The 16,860-nt window shown below is 59.4% G+C and overlaps 1 protein-coding gene across 1 annotated transcript; it reads left to right on the top strand.

Annotated features, from left to right (window-relative positions):
* Nucleotides 1-984: 984 nt before the first annotated feature.
* Nucleotides 985-12,290, top strand: CUNH6orf132 (chromosome unknown C6orf132 homolog). The gene is made up of 6 exons (XM_054293901.1): nucleotides 985-1,135; nucleotides 4,735-4,850; nucleotides 8,555-8,630; nucleotides 8,948-10,794; nucleotides 10,837-11,891; nucleotides 12,188-12,290. Exons 1-6 carry the CDS (start codon nucleotides 985-987, stop codon nucleotides 12,288-12,290), a joined length of 3,348 nt encoding a protein of 1,115 aa, XP_054149876.1.
* The last annotated feature ends 4,570 nt before the right edge of the window (nucleotides 12,291-16,860 follow it).

The raw sequence follows: 16,860 nt of genomic DNA, 5'->3' as shown, positions 1-16,860 counted from the left end.
GGGACACCTGGATGAGCAGGGACACCTGGCACAGCAGGGACACCTGGCACAGCGGGGACACCTGGATGAGCGGGACACCTGGATGAGAGGGACACCTGGCAGAGCAGGGACACCTGGCACAGCAGGGACACCTGGATGAGCGGGGACACCTGGATGAGCAGGGACACCTGGATGAGCAGGGACACCTGGCACAGCAGGGACACCTGGATGAGAGGGACACCTGGCACAGCAGGGACACCTGGATGAGCAGGGACACCTGGATGAGCAGGGACACCTGGCACAGCAGGGACACCTGGATGAGAGGGACACCTGGATGAGCAGGGACACCTGGATGAGAGGGACACCTGGCAGAGCAGGGACACCTGGCACAGCGGGGACACCTGGATGAGCGGGGACACCTGGATGAGAGGGACACCTGGATGAGCAGGGACACCTGGCACAGCAGGGACACCTGGATGAGAGGGACACCTGGATGAGCAGGGACACCTGGATGAGAGGGACACCTGGCACAGCAGGGACACCTGGATGAGCGGGACACCTGGCACAGCAGGGACACCTGGCACAGCGGGGACACCTGGATGAGCGGGACACCTGGCACAGCAAGGACACCTGGCACAGCGGGGACACCTGGATGAGCGGGGACACCTGGATGAGAGGGACACCTGGCAGAGCAGGGACACCGGGCACAGCGGGGACACCTGGATGAGCGGGGACACCTGGATGAGAGGGACACCTGGCACAGCAGGGACACCTGGATGAGCGGGGACACCTGGATGAGAGGGACACCTGGCAGAGCAGGGACACCGGGCACAGCGGGGACACCTGGATGAGCGGGGACACCTGGATGAGCGGGACACCTGGCAGAGCAGGGACACCTGGCGGAGGGCGGGCCCGGGGTGGGTGGGGCCGTCCCCGCCCCTCCGGAGCTCTCGGCCCCGTCCCCCCGGAGCCGCGGGATGCCCGGCGCGGCTCGGCTCGGCCAGCATGAAGAAGCACCAGCCGCACTCGGTGCAGGGCACCTTCAGCCGCCTGTTCGGCAAGCGCCACTCCAGCCCCAGCGCCGCGTCCCTGTTCGCCACCAACCCGCCCTGGATCTTCACGCAGGAGGTGACCTCGGACAGCGCGGGCGGCACCGGTCAGTGCCCAGCGTCCCCCGGCGGCCGCGGGGCTCGGACGGGCGCTCCCGGGGCAGGAGGGCGCGGTGGGCTCGGGGGCTGCGCTGCTGCCCGGCCGGGGGGCTCCGGGAGGGTCGGGGGGCTCCGGGAGCGCTCGGGGGGCTTTGGGAGCGCTCGGGGGGCTCCGGGAGCGCTCGGGGGCCCCGGGATGCGGCAGCGCCGGTCCCGCAGCTGTGCCCGAGCTGGAGCGGGGTGTCCGCACCCCGGCTGGGTCGCTGCCGCTCCCGGCGGGTTAAACTCGGCTCGAAGAGGCCGATGAGTGAGTGAAAATTCACTTTATTGCTTCCCGTCGCGCTTTCCCACGCCATGTTTGATCCGCGCCTTGCCCGCTCCGAGTTATTTACTCATAAACCTGTTTCTCGCAGGGCTGCGAGCGAGGACGGAGCTGAGGGTTGCATATTCCTCGGGATTTATTTGTGTTTCTTTGTGGTTTTAATTGCAATACGGTGCCCTGGAGGCTCATGTAGGAGGGAGCCAAATTAATAGTAATGGAGCCAGGGAGATAGAAGATAGCAGTTTGTGGATGAAGTTTGGTGGCTCTAAGAGCCCAGCAAACTCTTCCAAGATTAAAAAAATGGAAGCGCTGCCTGCTGAGCTGTGCAGGGCCAAGTATTGTCTGTGAAAGCAACTGCGAGGTGGTTACACCCCAAAGGCCAAGCTGCTGAAACCAAGATAAAATGAAAATGCGACAGGGAGTTTCGTGCAACTCTGCAACCTGGGAGGAAAATTGCTGATTTCTAACTGTCGTAAATCTGAGGAGGATTCAAGCTTCTCTCTGATGTGGTTTGGATTAGAAAAAAGAAAAGTTGCTGTGTCTGCTTATTAGGAGCCTGATTTCCGTGGCTGCGGTTCTGCAGGGGCAGTAGGGAGGCTTTCTGCTTTCTGCTCAGGTGTGGGTCGGAGTGCCGGGGAAGGGCCGGGAATCCTGAAACCCGAGCCTGGGGAGCAGCAGCTGGTGGATCGCTCCTTCCTTAGCATCCTCCTGCTGGGGTTTGTGCCCGGGATGGGCTCGGTGAGGGTGCGGTGGGACACCGTGGCTAGGGGAATAGCAGCCAAAAGAGACAGCTCAGGAAGGGGGACAGCAGGGACAGCAGCTCAAAGGGACAGCCCAAAGGGAGGGCAGCAGCCCAAAGGGAGGGCAGCAGCCCAAAAGGGGGCCAGCTGTGCTGTCCCCAGACCCACACACAGCCCGCCCTGCCCCAGCCCTGGCCCCGTTCCTGGCCCGTGTCCTGCAGGGCTCCGTGCCTGGAGGAGTCCCCTGCTCCTGCAGATCCCCACCTTGGTTTCTCATACAAAGTAAACACAAGTTAGGCAATGTGCGATGGGTGTAGGTTTGCATGTCCCTGACTCAGAGATTCCTGAATATAGTGACTGCAGCCTCCTCCTCCTCCCGCTGTGGGCACCCCGGCTCAAACCTGCTGCGCCTCCTCCAGGTGATGCAACCCCCGGGGAGGAAGAAGTTCCATTACATGCGTGGCAAATTGTTTATTTGATTTCCCGTGGCCGAGCAAACGCGAATGTCTCCGGGACAGGCTGGATGCCAGAGAGTGGCCCAAGCAAGGCTGGAGCTTTCAGCCAGCTGCTCCCCACAGCTTCCAAGGGTGCATTTCCTGATCCTCCTTCCAGGAAAGGAGGCTGGCAGGGCTCAGGGCTTGCTGCTGATGGGCTCCCAGCAGGCAAGTCCTGTTTATCTAGCAGAGAAAACACAACTACAAGCACTTCATTTTCCTTTAATTAAAGCATTCAGGGTAGCGATGCTTAGTAATCTAGGATCAAAGTCCCTGTGATCTTTAATCCAGTTTCTCACTGGGTTTACCTAGTGACTGTTAAATATAAAACTCATCGTTTCAAGTCTCAGAACTGCTCTGTTGCTGCTTGGGCTGTCTGAGTCCAAACTCTCCTGTTGCCTTGGCCTTAATTCCTGCTCCTTACTCACTGCATGTGGGGTCACCGACAGAATTAATCATCACAGAATCACAGAGTGATTGGGTGGAAAGGGACCTTAAAACTCATCTCATTCCATTCCACTCCCCGTCACGGGCAGGGACACCTTCCACCCGGTCAGGCTGCTCCAAGCCCCATCCAGCCTGGCCTTTAACGCTTGCAGGCAATTTGCTGGCACCTCCTGTCCTCCCTGGGACTGCAGCAGCTCCTCCTGGTGCTTCTGGGCCCCTGGCAGGCTCGGTAGGACCAGGCTGGCTGAAGCACAGCTGGGCGGTCATTTGAAAGCTGGAGAAAATGTCCTGCGTGTAAAGAATCACGGGTGGTGGGAGAAGTTTGGTGTGAGGGAGGGGAGGCTGTGAGTGCCTGCAGGGGCAGGGGCAGCAGGGCAGATGCTCCTGGGGGTGTCCCAGGGTAACCTGGGGGTGCTGGGTGGGAGAAGGCAGAAGCTGGCGTGCTCCTGGGCTCTGTGGTGTGTTTGAAGGCTGTGTGGAATTCTCCTGCCTCCATCCCTCAGCAGAGGCTGTGCTGCCTCATGCCCAGCCCCTGGTGTGGTCAGGTTCCCCATTCCAGGTGTTCATGCAAGTGTTTTCCTCCTGTGGGACGCACACAGAGCATTTGCCCTCCTCTTGTTCCTGGACTTGGGGTCAAGCTGTTTCCTTGGGAGGTTCCTCCTCGTTTCTGCCCATCCTTCTTCTCCTCCCTTCCTTTACTATCAAAGTCTGTTGTTGGGAGCACTCCTGCAGCTTTCCCTTCAATCAGAGCCATTTCGTTGTTTCCCCTCCTTCCTCAAACTCCCAGAATTTCTTTAATGTCTGTCTCCTTGGCTACGAGTTATTTGTGTATCTCCTTCCAGCCAAGGTGGGGTTTACGTGCTTCGCTATTTTCTGCTTGTTAATTCATGCTGCTAATCAGGCACAAAGAACGTAATTAAATTAATTTTATGAGCTTTATTCGCTGTCAGAAATAAACCAGCCCAAGAGGTGTGGCTCCAGGTGAAAGCACAAGGCTGGGAACCAGGAATTCCTGACGGCTGCTCCTGCTTGTCACAGCAGGGCCCTGGGACTTGCTGCCCTGCTGTCTCCCCACGCAGGGCACTGTTCTGTGGGCACTGCTCTGTGGTGGAGCACCTGGCATCCCTCTGGCTGGGATGGCAGAGCTGTGCCCAGAGTGCTGGGCAGGGCAGGAGCTGTCCCTGCTCCTCCCTATCCATTCCTGCTGCTCAGCCCAGCCAGGATTGCCTCCTGTTCCTTCTGAGCTGCTCCAGCTCGTCCTGCAGAGCTCAGGGAAGGCTCTCTGTGCTCTGCAGGAGCGTGACGTGGCTATGAGTGCCTGTCTTGCACACGGGGAGGTTCCTGTCCTGTGTTCCCCTCGTTTCCAGGACACCCAGCTTTAACTCAGGGTCTGATGGGCTCTGCAGGAGTGTGACAGGGCTGGGAGTGCCTGTCCCACGCACAGGGACCCTCCTCTCCTGTGTTCCCCTCATTTCCAGGGTGCTGTGCCCACCCCTGGGGCTGCTGCAGTGAGTTCTGCCCAGCTCTGAGCTCAGGGTGTCTGTGCTGCTCTCAGCAGTGCCCAGCTCAGTGCTGCTGCTGCTCACTCTCTGCTCTCCCCACAGGTGATGTGATCGAGGTCTATTACGGGGACAATCGCTTCGGGACGGTGACAGACTCGGGCACGGCCACGCTGAAACCCCGCCCGAGGGTCCGGCCCCTGCTGACCTTCCTGCCCCTGGTGAGTGCCCCAGCACTGCTGGGCTGGAACTGGTGCCCGGAATGAACAGGGCTGCCCTGGTGCCCAGTCACTGCTGGGCTGCCCTGGTGCCCAGTCACTGCTGACCTTCCTGCCCCTGGTGAGTGCCCCAGCACTGCTGGGCTGGAACTGGTGCCCGGAATGAACAGGGCTGCCCTGGTGCCCAGTCACTGCTGGGCTGCCCTGGTGCCCGGTCACTGCTGACCTTCCTGCCCCTGGTGAGTGCCCCAGCACTGCTGGGCTGGAACTGGTGCCCAGAATGAACAGGGCTGCCCTGGTGCCCAGTCACTGCTGGGCTGCCCTGGTGCCCAGTCACTGCTGACCTTCCTGCCCCTGGTGAGTGCCCCAGCACTGCTGGGCTGGAACTGGTGCCCGGAATGAACAGGGCTGCCCTGGTGCCCGGTCACTGCTGGGCTGCCCTGGTGCCCAGGCCCAGAGCTGCTGCTCTCAGCCGAGGGGAGCAGAAATGAAAGCTGAACCCCTCTGTAATGAGGCTGGCTATGAGGGACTGGGGGTGTTTTGAGCTCAGGCCGCTCTGAAGCGTGGATGAGGCACTGGGGGTGAGGTGTGAGCACTGTCAGATTGCATTTTCCATTAAAAGCTAATTGCTGAGCACGGGGATGGTAGATCAGGCTTGCACTGCAGTTCATCTCCCCGGTGCTGTCCCAGATCAGGAGTGTGGCTGGAGCCAGCAGTGCTGCACCAGTCCTGCTGAGCACAGGGTGAGGTGATGCTGTGGCTCTGCAGGGGTGATTCTCTTCCATCTCTGTATGAAAAACCATTCCCAATCCTCAGGCTGTCCCCAAGCCCTGCTGCTGCTGCCCACAGGCACAGCTGGCCCTGGGGCTCTCTTTCCCTTCTGAGGGTCCCTCACAAACCTGGGTTTCCCCTCCAGTCCCAGCTGTGGCTGAAGGAATCGGCAGGCAAAGGCAGCGTTGGAGGCCCGGTGTGTGCTGGGTGCTTGCACGCTTTTGGTGAGGTTGGATGATGATTTGATCTGGCACTGCCTCTGCTGCTGCCTCGCACATACCTGCCCCAGGTACACACCTGCACGGGGCTGTTCTGCAGCTCCTGCCTTAACCCTTTCCACCCACCCACCCAGGAGCGGCTCTGGGTGAGTCAGGAGGGTGCTCCCGCCCTGCCCTGCAGCTCCTGAGCCTCTGCACCTGGCAGCTCTTCCCCAGGAGCAGCAGCTCCCTGCCCCAGCCCTGCTGTCCCCCAGGAATGCAGCAGGGAGGGCACAGAGGGGTCCCCCTGCTCCCCCAGCACTGCGGGTATCCCAGGGAATGAACTCCTGCAGCAAACTCCACACTGCCCTACTCAAAACCAGGGACTTTGGGGGCAGCTGCTCATACTCAGAGAAATTCTTGGCGTCTCTGAGAGCCCAGGGTGCTCAGCAGATGTGTTTTGGGTGGCTTTTGTAAGGGGCAGCTCAAACCCTGGTGATTGAATGGGAGGGCTCCTGAGAGCTGGGGACCACGGGGACAGGCAGGCTCCCTTCACGGGGATGGCTGACTCTGTTCCAGGGATGAAAAGTGATTCCTGGTGCTTGCAGTGAAAGCTTCCCCCCACGGGATCCTCGGCAGGCCCCGATCTGATTCAGGCACCACAAACTGGAAATGCAGGTTCCTGGCACAGCACCCAGAGCCTGCCCTGAATCAGCTGGAGCTTTTCTGGGCTGGCCACACCCCAGCAGGCACCGGGAACAATCTTCCCAACCATCTCTGCAGGCTGGCAGCGTGCTGGGGATGCTTTCCGCCTCATGACGTGGGGATGGGTGGTTTTGGAGAGATGCTGAGCATTAGCAGCTGCCACAGAAGGTTTTGGTGAGGAACAGGCTTGCCCAGTTTGAAATGACACGTCCACGATTTCTGCTCCTTTATGGAGTGCAGGCTGTGTCCTCCAGCTTTGCAGGGCTCTGTTCTGACTGCCAGTCCCTCTGCACTCCTCCAACAGGTGATGCAGGGCTCAGACATTTCTGTTTCCCTGCAAAGGAGCGGCTCTGCAAACCTGCAGCAATGCATGTCCATTGCAAATGGGGACTGCTGGTTTGTTCTTTGTGATGTTGGTGTCTCATTGCTCTGGACAGTTTAACTCTCAGCTGCTGAAGTGCCTCTCTTGGCCTTTGTCTTCCCTCTGGCTCCCAGATGAAGTTCAGGGTCTGCCCTCGTGCCTTTGCAGCCCTTGGCTTCTCCATCAGCTCGGAGCTGTCTGGTCCTTTGTGCAATCCCAGGGTAGGAATTCCCTCACTCCTGGCTCACCTGTGGCTGCTCAGTCCCTTGTGCTTATCGGGGATCTTTGGTCACTGCAGGGTGATGGATGCAGCAAGTGAAATATGTGCATTTCCCATTATTTTGGCCAGATCTGGGGCGTTGCAGGGCTCTTCCACAGGAGCCCAGGTGCTGCTGTTGAATGAGCTCCCCGGGCAGGGCAATGTGGCTGTGATGAGCCTGGATGGGGCTGGATGGACAAATCCAAGTGACCTTTGATCCAGGAGACTTTGGAATCCCACGGCAACCTCCTGTAAAAACGGTGATAACGGCAGAGAAAGGCAAAGGGCAGGGGCTCAATCATTATCCAGGCTTTTGTGTGCCGGAAATGGCTGGGGAGAGGCGCAGGCTGATGGCAGGATAACAATCCCTTTGTCAAGGGCTGTTAGCAGCACAAACAGCTGCCTGGGGGGAGCAGGGATGGATGTGGGGCCTGCCAATGGGACGGTGTGTCCCTCTTGGGATGCTCCATCGAGCTTTGTGTCTCTGACATTGCTGTGCCCAGCTGCCCCCAGGCCCGCTGTGAGACCCCCTGGCCATGCTGCTCACCCTGGCCATGCTGCTTATCCCAGGTGTGCCCAGCTCACCCCATCTGTGCCCTGCACACGGGTGCCCAGGTGTGTCCTGGAGCCACCCCAGCCCCTCGGAGCCACCCCAGCAGTGAGTCAGGGACAGGAGAGGCTTTTGCTGCTGGCTCCAGGTGAGTCACCTGCCCCGATGGCTCACCTGGGTGGCTGCAATTACCAATTACAGCAGTGCCCTGGCTGCAGGCGCCCTCCCGGGTGTGTAGGCTGCCAAATTGCCGGTCCTGTACCAGCTACAGGCACTGCCGAGCTCTCAGCATGAAGGGAGTAACTGAGCAAAACACAAACCACACAAGGAGCAGCTTTCCCCACAGTGCTCAGGTATGCTGTGCCAGTTTCACAAAAGCTGGAGGTCTGTCTGTGTGTGGGTGACTGTGGCAGTGCTTGCTGCAGAGAAATGCCCACCAAAGTGCCCCCCAAAGTGCCCAGTGCACTGGTACATCAATGGTGAGGGCTGGTGCTGCTGCTGGCAGCTGGGCAGCCCCGAGGGGGATGTGAAATAGCTGAATTCCTCCAGGGGGATGTGAAATAGCTGAATTCCTCCAGGGGGATGGGAAATAGCAGAATTCCTTGGGGGAGATGGGAAATAGCAGAATTCCTCTCCAGCCTTGGTGCCTGACCACAGGGGAATCCTGGCCATGGCCCCTGCAGCCTTGATGATTTCACTCATCCCCTCAAAGCCTGTCAACAGCAGCCTCCACAGGGACCTCCATATCGCAGACACTGCCCCGATCCCATCAGGGCTTGTGTGGACAAATTACCGGCTGCTTGTCAGCCCTTAGGCTGATCCCTGGCTGTAAGACTGACAGCTCTGTTTTCTCAACTCCTGCAGAACGCCCAGGAATCCCACGGGGTGGCTGTGCCAACGCCGTCGGTGCCAGAAGACTTTGTGGAGAAGGCAGCCCTTGGTAAGGGATGTTCTCTGTGCAGCCCTGGCCAGCGCAGAGCGCTCACAGAGCCCTCGGGGCAGGAAATGTGTGTGTGTACCCAGCTCAGGAGCGGACAGTCTGCTCATATATTTTCATGCTAAAGTAGAGTCTGCTATTAATTATTTTTTGAAGTCATTGAGAATTAATTAATTCCTCAGGGGTGAAGCAGAGTGGCTGTTAAGTTCAGGATGTTTTAGACAAGCCTGGCAAGGGGCAGGCTGGCTGGGCAGGCCACTGGCACAGGCCAGGCTGGCTCAGCAGTGATGGAGAAGTGCTCACAGCTCTCTCTCCTGCAGGCTCTGGCTCCCAGCTCAATGGCAATATTCGCATGTACAGCTCGGTGGGGGACCTGCGCCCGCAGGCCCTCGATGGGCACGACCTGGATGAAGACATCCCCCCGCCGCCATCGGTGCCCCCGCCGCCCCCTCCGGCGCCCGTGTCACCGCCCGTGGCCTCGCCGGTGCCTCCACCCCCCGAGATGCTGCCGCCACCGCCGCCAGTGCCACCCGAGATGGTGCCGGTGCCACCCGAGGCGGTGCCGCCGCCCCCCGCCATGGCAGCGCCGCCGCCGCCCGCCTCGGCTCTGTCCTCGCCCAGCACTCCTGCTCCTCCAGACTTCATCCCTCCTGCCCCGCCGGGCGCCCGCGACCCCTTTGGCTCCGGCATGTCCAAGTGGAAATCGGAGACCGTGCTGAACTCGAGGCAGGGGGACGCCGAGGGGCCGCTCTGCGCCGCCGAGCCCGGGGTGCCCGCGGCCCCCAGCCCCAAGGAGAGCCTGCAGCCCAAGGCCGAGCCCCACCTGACCTTCCCCAGGTCGTTCAAGGTGCCGCCGCCGGCCCCGGCGCGCTCCTCGTCCATCCCGGTGCAGGAGGGCCGGCAGGAGCCCCCCGTGCCCAGGCAGCCCCACGCGCGGCCGCCCCTGCCGCCCTGCTTCACCATCAGAGCCGCCAGCAAGGCGTGGCCGGGAGAGGCCGAGCAGAGGAGCTCCGGGCTCAGACAGGGCCTGGGGAAGGCGGCTGTGCCCCCTCCACTGAGCCCCAAGCCGGGCACTGGGCTCGGCCAAGGCGTGAATCCCACCGGCCGCCGGTCCCCTCTGCCAGGCTCCGAGGAGGAGAGGATTCCCCAGCTGAAAACAGCCGGGAGAGACTCCCCTCCAAAATCTGAGCCTCTCACTGCCAACGACCTGGACCTGCCTCCTCCGGACTACCCGAGCTGCGAGGATGACTGGAAGGATGCCAGCAACCTGAACAAGCTGCGGGACGAGCTCTCGGCGCTGCTGCGCTCCCCACGCCGTGAGGAGAGGCCGCTGGAGAGGCCGCTGGAGAGGCCGGGGGCTCCCCAGCCCATGGACAGCGGTCCCAGCCGTGCTGGCAGCCGTGAGCCGGGGCCCAGCGAGCCCCAGATCACCAGGAAGGACACGGGGTTACCCAAGGGAGGGGACAGTGAGAAGAAAGAGGTGCCCAGCAGCCCCCCCAGCACCAGTGGGGGCTCTCCCAGCACTGCAGTCACTGCCCCAGACAGGAACCCTGACACACAGCCCCGCAGTGTGATGACGATCAGGAACGAGCTGGAGGCTGTGCTGTCCCTGAAGAAAGAGGGGAAACCTGCCCCAGGGCCCAGCAGCCAGAAGCAGGCCGTGGAGAATGGCATCAGCACCCCACAAGTGAGGAAGAGCCCCCCTGACACAAGAGACTCAGTGGTGCCAAAGCCGGTCCCCAGCCCGCTCCCAGCCCCGGTGGCGGCTGTGGAGAAGGATGAGACAGACCACGAGGACCATCCTGCTCCTGCTGCTGGCAAGGTCACAGAGGATGTGAGCCCTGCTCCTGGGTCCCTCAGCAGCAGCGTGAGTCCCCCAGAGCCACCCCAGGGACCGGCAGAGGAGCCCCCAGCTCCCAGCCCGCCCTCGGCCCCTGTGTCCCCTGCTCAGAGCCCGGCACCACAGCCCAGCTCGGCCGTCTTCCAGTACAAAGTGCACCGGGCTGGGGCCAGCTCGGCCGAGCCGCCCCGCGCCCCGGGCTCAGCTGAGCCACCCCATGCCCTGAGCTCAGCCAAGCCACCCTGTGCATCGGGCTCTGCTGAGCCGCCCAGCCCCGGGAGCTCGGGCAGGAGCCCCCCGGGCCCCTCGGGAGCGGGGCAGGAGGAGGTGCTGACCCCCCCGGGCCCCTCGGGAGCGGGGCAGGAGGAGGTCCTGATCCACCCGGTGACGGGGGAGCGCGTGGAGCGGGGCTCGCCCATGGCCCTGCTGCTGGCAGCCCGGCAGCGCGCCCAGCGGGGCCGCCAGCCCGGGGACGGAGCAGCTGCGCTCAGGGTGAGGCCGGCCCTGAGACTCGGCAGTGCCTCCTCGGACACCACCTCCTCCACCAGCTTCTTCCGCAACGAGTCCAAGCCCTTCTCCTTCACCGTGGTGCCTCGGCCGACTGCGGCCAGCCCGGCGGGGTCCGGCTGGAGCAAGCCCCCCTCGTTCTCCAGCTCCTCGGAGCAGGGCCGGGCCGTGCGGGCGGTGGGTGAGGCGCAGCCCCCCAGGCCCCAGCGAGCCGCCGCCTCCAGCCTGCTCCGGGGCCTGCTGGACTCAGGGCAGCCCGGCCCGGCCCGGCTCGGAGCTCCCAGCGAGGAGGAGAACGCGGACACGGCGCTGGACTTTGGCATTATCCCCCCGCCCCCCGAATTCAGCAATGAGGCGGACCAGGCTTCCCTCCAGAGCCGGGAGGAGAGCCGCAAGTGCCCCAGCGTCCCTGACAGCGGCCGGGGCTCGGGAGAGCCGCGCTATTTCAGGTGGGCTGGCTACAGCCGCATCTATGGGGCCAACAACCCAGAGCCAGCAGCTCCGCCACCCTTGGAGAAGAGCTGGAGGAACGGAGACCTCGCACCGCAGTATCCGGATCACAGCAGCTCCTCGAGCTTCCCCAGCCACGGCCCCAACCCACGGCCGCTGATCAAGAAGCGCCTGTACATGTCAGAGCCCGACAGCTCCTACCCCCGGGCCGCCGCAGCCCCCCGGGCCTCGGGCACCCTGTCCTCCACCCTCTCCTCCTACGGCCCCGGGGGATTCAGCTCCACGCCTGGGGAGGGGGCTCGGCGCCCGGGCCCCGGCCTCAGGAACGGCCCCTCGAGCGCCCAGGGCAGGCGGGCGTCCATGGATGCTGCGGGGAAAGCCGCGGCCTACGGCGGCACCGGGGCTGAGGCCAAGTACAAGGGGCAGAACGGGGACTTCTCGCCCGCCAGCGTGCTGACAGCCAGCAGGTACGTGTCCCCTGAGCCCATGTGCCACCCTGAGCCCACCCTCCCTGCCCTCGGTGTCCCTTGGAATGGCCCCAGAGCAGCACTGGGGCTCCAGGAGCTCTTTGGCTCCTGCTCTGAGGGTAGTGACCGTTCCTGGCTCCTCCCTGGTGCCAGCTGTGACCCTGTGCCCATGTCCCTCCCATCCCACCTCTCTGAGGGGAGACACGAAGCACTGAAATGCATCCCCACGGTGCTGACCCAACACCGAGGTTTGCCTGGGCTCACTTTGGGTGACTGTCCCTCTGTTCTCCCTGCAGGCCTGCCCACGGCACCCCACACTACGGGGCACCCTCCAACACTTTCACGGTGCGGCCTGGCACCCGCCAGCCCATCTCCTACGCCTACCCGAGCCACCGGTAGGCCGAGCTCGGGGCCGCCCCACTGGCAGCCGCTGGAAAGGGATGAGAAGGTGCCTGGGTTGGACATTTCCTTCTCTACGGGCACCAGGGACGGTCCCAACCCAGCCTGGAAATGCACTTGCTTGGAACTGCTGGTGGGGAATGAGCCCGAGACCGGACTTTTCTCAAAGACTGCCATGGAGAGTTGTTACTGCGGAGGGCAGGCCGCTGCCCTGTTACGTGAGCAATCGTGGTTTCCCTCTTTCCCGTTCTCCCTCCTGGATTATTTTCAGAATTGCAGCCTGATTGGCTGTCTAGGAAAGCCAAAGAGCATCCTCAGCTCTCTTCAGAGAGCATCACCACTGGAAAGGTTGGTTTTGGTTTGGTTTTTAATTGGTTTGACTCCAGCATGTTTGGGAGCAGGGAGAAACCAACTGAGAGATGAGCACAATGGAAATAAAGCAGTGTATAGCCAAATGTCGGGGATTGAAATAAGAATGTGAGGCCAGTGGGGTAGGAGGAGAGTTTAGGATGCCTTGATCCTGACCCTTGGTGTCCGTAAGAGCTTGGAGCAGATCAGTTCTGCCTTAAGCCCAGCTCTGAGCAGTCAGTGCCTGTCCTGCCATGCCAGGCTCTGACCCTTCTCCAGGAGCAGCTTTGGGAGCAGGGGCCCTGCTTTGCTGTGCCTTTTGGTCACTGTAAATGTTTCTGTTGGCAATTATTCCTCGTGGAAGGAGGCTGTGAGGCCTGGCTGGAAGGCTGTGAAGCACTTTGGAGGTGTAGGACACGGAGCAATCCTTTTCCTTGGGCTGGTGGGTGCCAGTGACTCACCCAGTGCTGTGCTGCTCTCCCTGAGGGCTCCCTTGCCACTCACAGCCCTGTGCCCCCCAAAGTGTCCTTATTTCCTCAGTTATTAATAGGTGTCCTTATGAACTGTTCCCCTGATCTGGGGCTGAGGAGCTCCGTTTCAGTGTGGCTGTTTGTGCAGGGACACCCAAAGGGAGCTGGCTCCCTCCGTTTCCCTCAGCGCTGGTCCAGGTGCTGCAGGTGCAGCCCTGCTCCCCTCTGCTGCCTGGGCAGGGTGGGAGCTCTGAGAAGCCCTAAAGAGGGTTCCAGCTCCCAGAGTCATGGGGTCTCACAGCTGACCTGAGTTGTGAATAGCCAACGTCCTGAAACTAGAAACAGAGACGCTTCCTCCAAGGCAAACCTGCTGAAAATCACTGTAAGATAACTGTAAAAACTTGTCGAGAATTTTTTCTTGTCACTGATAAACTGAAAGCACTTTGAGACATGAGTCTGTTTTTATGGAAAGCACTTTCTATTTTCAATGCTATAAATGCCACTGGTTCCGCTCCAGCTGACCTGCCTGGCACACACCTGGATGTGGCCTGCAAGCAGATCTTGCTTTACAATGCAGCTCAAAATCAGGGATAAATTTTCCTTCACTGTGGAGTTCTCAAAAGTTATCTTGATATTTGAGTCATGTCATTGACATTCTGTGTTTTGTGTTATTTCCAGCTTTGCCTAATAATTTAACAGCCCTTTGAGATATTGCAGCAGCTTTAAAGTATTCTGAACTTCACTTTGCTGTGAATAAAATGAAAATGCAAATACAATAATCAGTCTAATAGCTAATTCAAAGGGCATTTTTATGCCAGCAAGTCACAGTGGCTTAGAGGATTTCCATTGCTCACCCCAGCCAATATTGAAATAATAGGCCTTTAATATATGGGTGTTGGTTTTAAAAAAATATTTATGGAGAAAAGTGACTATGGAGTAATTATAAGGACATTTAAGTGTGCCAAGTGTCATGTGGAATAGCACCTGCCCCAAAACATGGAATTTTCTCCATGCAAGGAGCATCTTGAGCGTTCTTATTCATCTGTAGAAGTAAATCCATGCTCCTCCTTGAGGGGCTTCAGGGTCATGTTTTGATTCTGGATGAAGTTTCACAGTTTAGCCTGAAAGCAAACAAAGAAGTCTCTTTGATAATGTTGCAACTTAATGTTTTTTTCTTCCTGATACTTCTTTTTTCAAAATAATAAGCTATATTTGCAAACAAGCTCTCAGAAACAATTTTAAGGCTGGGCGGGCAATTTCAGCTTTTGATACTGACTTTGCCCAGAAGGGGAGGGCAGGGGGGTATGTGTGCAGTGTTCCACCTCAAGAATTCTTCCAAATTGCAATCTCCCGAAGTTGTTTCTTCTTTTAAGAGAAAAATGTGACACTCCAATGTTGGTACCTGCTTTAAATGTCACATTTACCACTTCACCCAGACACACAATTCACATGTAGGTGAAATAGGGTCCTAGACACCATGGAGTGTCTCATTTCTAGCAGACATAATTGCTTTAATTTAGCATTAGAAGTGTGATAATACAATCAGCTTTATAAAACAGCCACTCTTCATTCAAGAACAGCACTCAGGGGCTGCCCAGGGGCCTGAGCTGTCCCTGGATCCGGTTGGACCCTGCTCCCAGTTGTAGGACTGGTTAGCAGGCAGGTTCTCAGCAGTGGGACTCTTCTATTCTTCACTTTGCACTTTCCCTGCTTCTTCTGAATGCATTCAGCAGATTGTGGTATTTCAGGAACAGGTCAGCATTGATTCTGGGGCCGCTGTGACAAAGGGAGCACTGTCAGAGCTGTTGGCAGCCAAAGGGGACGGAGTCGGGTCTCTCAGGAGTGAGGAGTGCAGGGTGGGGACGAGCCCCCCTCCCTGGGGCAGGTAACTGGATAAACAAACTGTCCTTGCATTCCTGCTCCTCCCAGCTCTTTCACTGCAGACATTTAGCAATAGACAAAGAGGAAACAAAACCAAGGGGTATTAATGGAGCAAAGCACCCTGCCTCAGCCCAGTGCCGAGAGCAATGCTGAAGCCTGAGTGTGGAATTGTTCTCACTTCACCCTCTCTGAGGCAGTGTGGTAATTCAAGTCGTGACACAACTGAAATTATCCCCTGCAGCTGCCTCTTCCTCACAGGCTCCTGCTAGGGGAGTGTAAGAGAGCTTTAGCTGTAAAGTATCGAACAAAGTCTCTTATTTATGAGTGCCATTGAACACCAACCAACCTTCTTGCATTAAACATTTCTGGATGTTTTATTACATGTGTGGCCTGACTTTTTTTGGTGTTGCTTCCACGGTGTGTCTGCTGGAGGATTGGGAAGTTTGCACATCCCTGAAAGGATGGGGAAAGGTTTGAATTTCAGCTCGCCCAGGGCTTGGTGCAGTGTCTCTGAGCCTGACCCAAAGCCCGTGGCCGTGTCAGTGTTTGCAGGAGCCCAGGCAGGGCAGGAAGGGGCAGCTGAGCCCCAGGAGCTCTGTCACTCACACCCAGCAGGTCGGGCAGGCTGGCAGAGCAGCAGCCTCTATAAATAGGGCTGGGCTGGAGCTGCTCAGCAGGGCTGAAACTCCCCTGCCTGCTGCAAGTCCCAACTGGAGCGCTGTGCCCACAACTGCGGGCACAGTGAGCAATGCACACGGCATCAAGGGCTTGTCTGCAGCGTGGCTGCTCCTCTGCACTCAGAACTGAGCTGATCTGCATTCCCACCTCCTTCAGCCAGCTCTGCCACAGAAGCAGGCTCTGTGAGGGAGGGAAGGGTGCAATGTGTGCCTTGAAGCTTTACTGGAGCCACAGCGGCTGTCCCCAAACCTGAACGGTGTGTGGTGGGGCAGGGACAGCTGAGCAAGGCACGAACCCCCCAGCACTGCCCCCATTCCTCAGGGAGCTGCAGAGGCAGCCAGCACTGATGTGGGACTGCTGCTGTCCCTGCGACTGCACTGCCAGCACTGGTACAGCAGCTCTGAGCCGAGCTGCACCCCAGCAGTGACTCCTGAACTGCTGCTCCTCTGTGCCTGTGAGTGAAACACCCTGGGTGCAAGTGCCAGACACCCCAAACACAGACACTCCTCTGTGCCTGTGAGTGAAACACCCCGGGTGCAAGTGCCCCAAAAGCAGACACTCCTCTGTGCCTGTGAGTGAAACACCCTGGGTGCAAGTGCCAGCCACCCCAAACACAGACACTCCTCTGTATCTATGAGTGAAACACCCCGGGTGCAAGTGCCCCAAAAGCAGACACTCCTCTGTGCCTGTGAGTGAAACACCCCGGGTGCAAGTGCCAGCCACCCCAAACACAGACACTCCTCTGTATCTATGAGTGAAACACCCCGGGTGCAAGTGCCCCAAAAGCAGACACTCCTCTGTGCCTGTGAGTGAAACACCCCGGGTGCAAGTGCCAGACACCCCAAACACAGACACTCCTCTGTATCTATGAGTGAAACACCCCGGGTGCAAGTGCCCCAAAAGCAGACACTCCTCTGTGCCTGTGAGTGAAACACCCCGGGTGCAAGTGCCAGACACCCCAAACACAGACACTCCTCTGTATCTATGAGTGAAACACCCCGGGTGCAAGTGCCCCAAAAGCAGACACTCCTCTGTGCCTGTGAGTGAAACACCCCAGGTGCAAGTGCCAGCCACCCCAAACACAGACACTCCTCTGTATCTATGAGTGAAACACCCCGGGTGCAAGTGCCCCAAAAGCAGACACTCCTCTGTACCTATGAGTGAAACACCCCGGGTGCAAGTGCCAGACACCC

This window comes from Melozone crissalis, unplaced genomic scaffold (genome assembly GCF_028551555.1).
Source record: "Melozone crissalis strain CALT ecotype California unplaced genomic scaffold, PUWL_Pcris_2 ptg000198l_1, whole genome shotgun sequence".
Classification (NCBI taxonomy): Eukaryota; Metazoa; Chordata; class Aves; order Passeriformes; family Passerellidae; genus Melozone; species Melozone crissalis.
The sequence above is the reverse complement of the archived record's forward strand: the minus strand, read 5'-3'. Positions and strand labels throughout refer to the sequence as shown.

Bases quoted from the DNA above. Each gene is read 5' to 3' on its own strand.
- CUNH6orf132 (XM_054293901.1), top strand. From the start codon at position 985: ATGAAGAAGCACCAGCCGCACTCGGTGCAGGGCACCTTCAGCCGCCTG. The intron at 1,136-4,734 runs GTCAGTGCCCAG...CTCTCCCCACAG, and splicing joins GGACAGCGCGGGCGGCACCG to GTGATGTGATCGAGGTCTAT. The intron at 4,851-8,554 runs GTGAGTGCCCCA...CAACTCCTGCAG, and splicing joins TGCTGACCTTCCTGCCCCTG to AACGCCCAGGAATCCCACGG.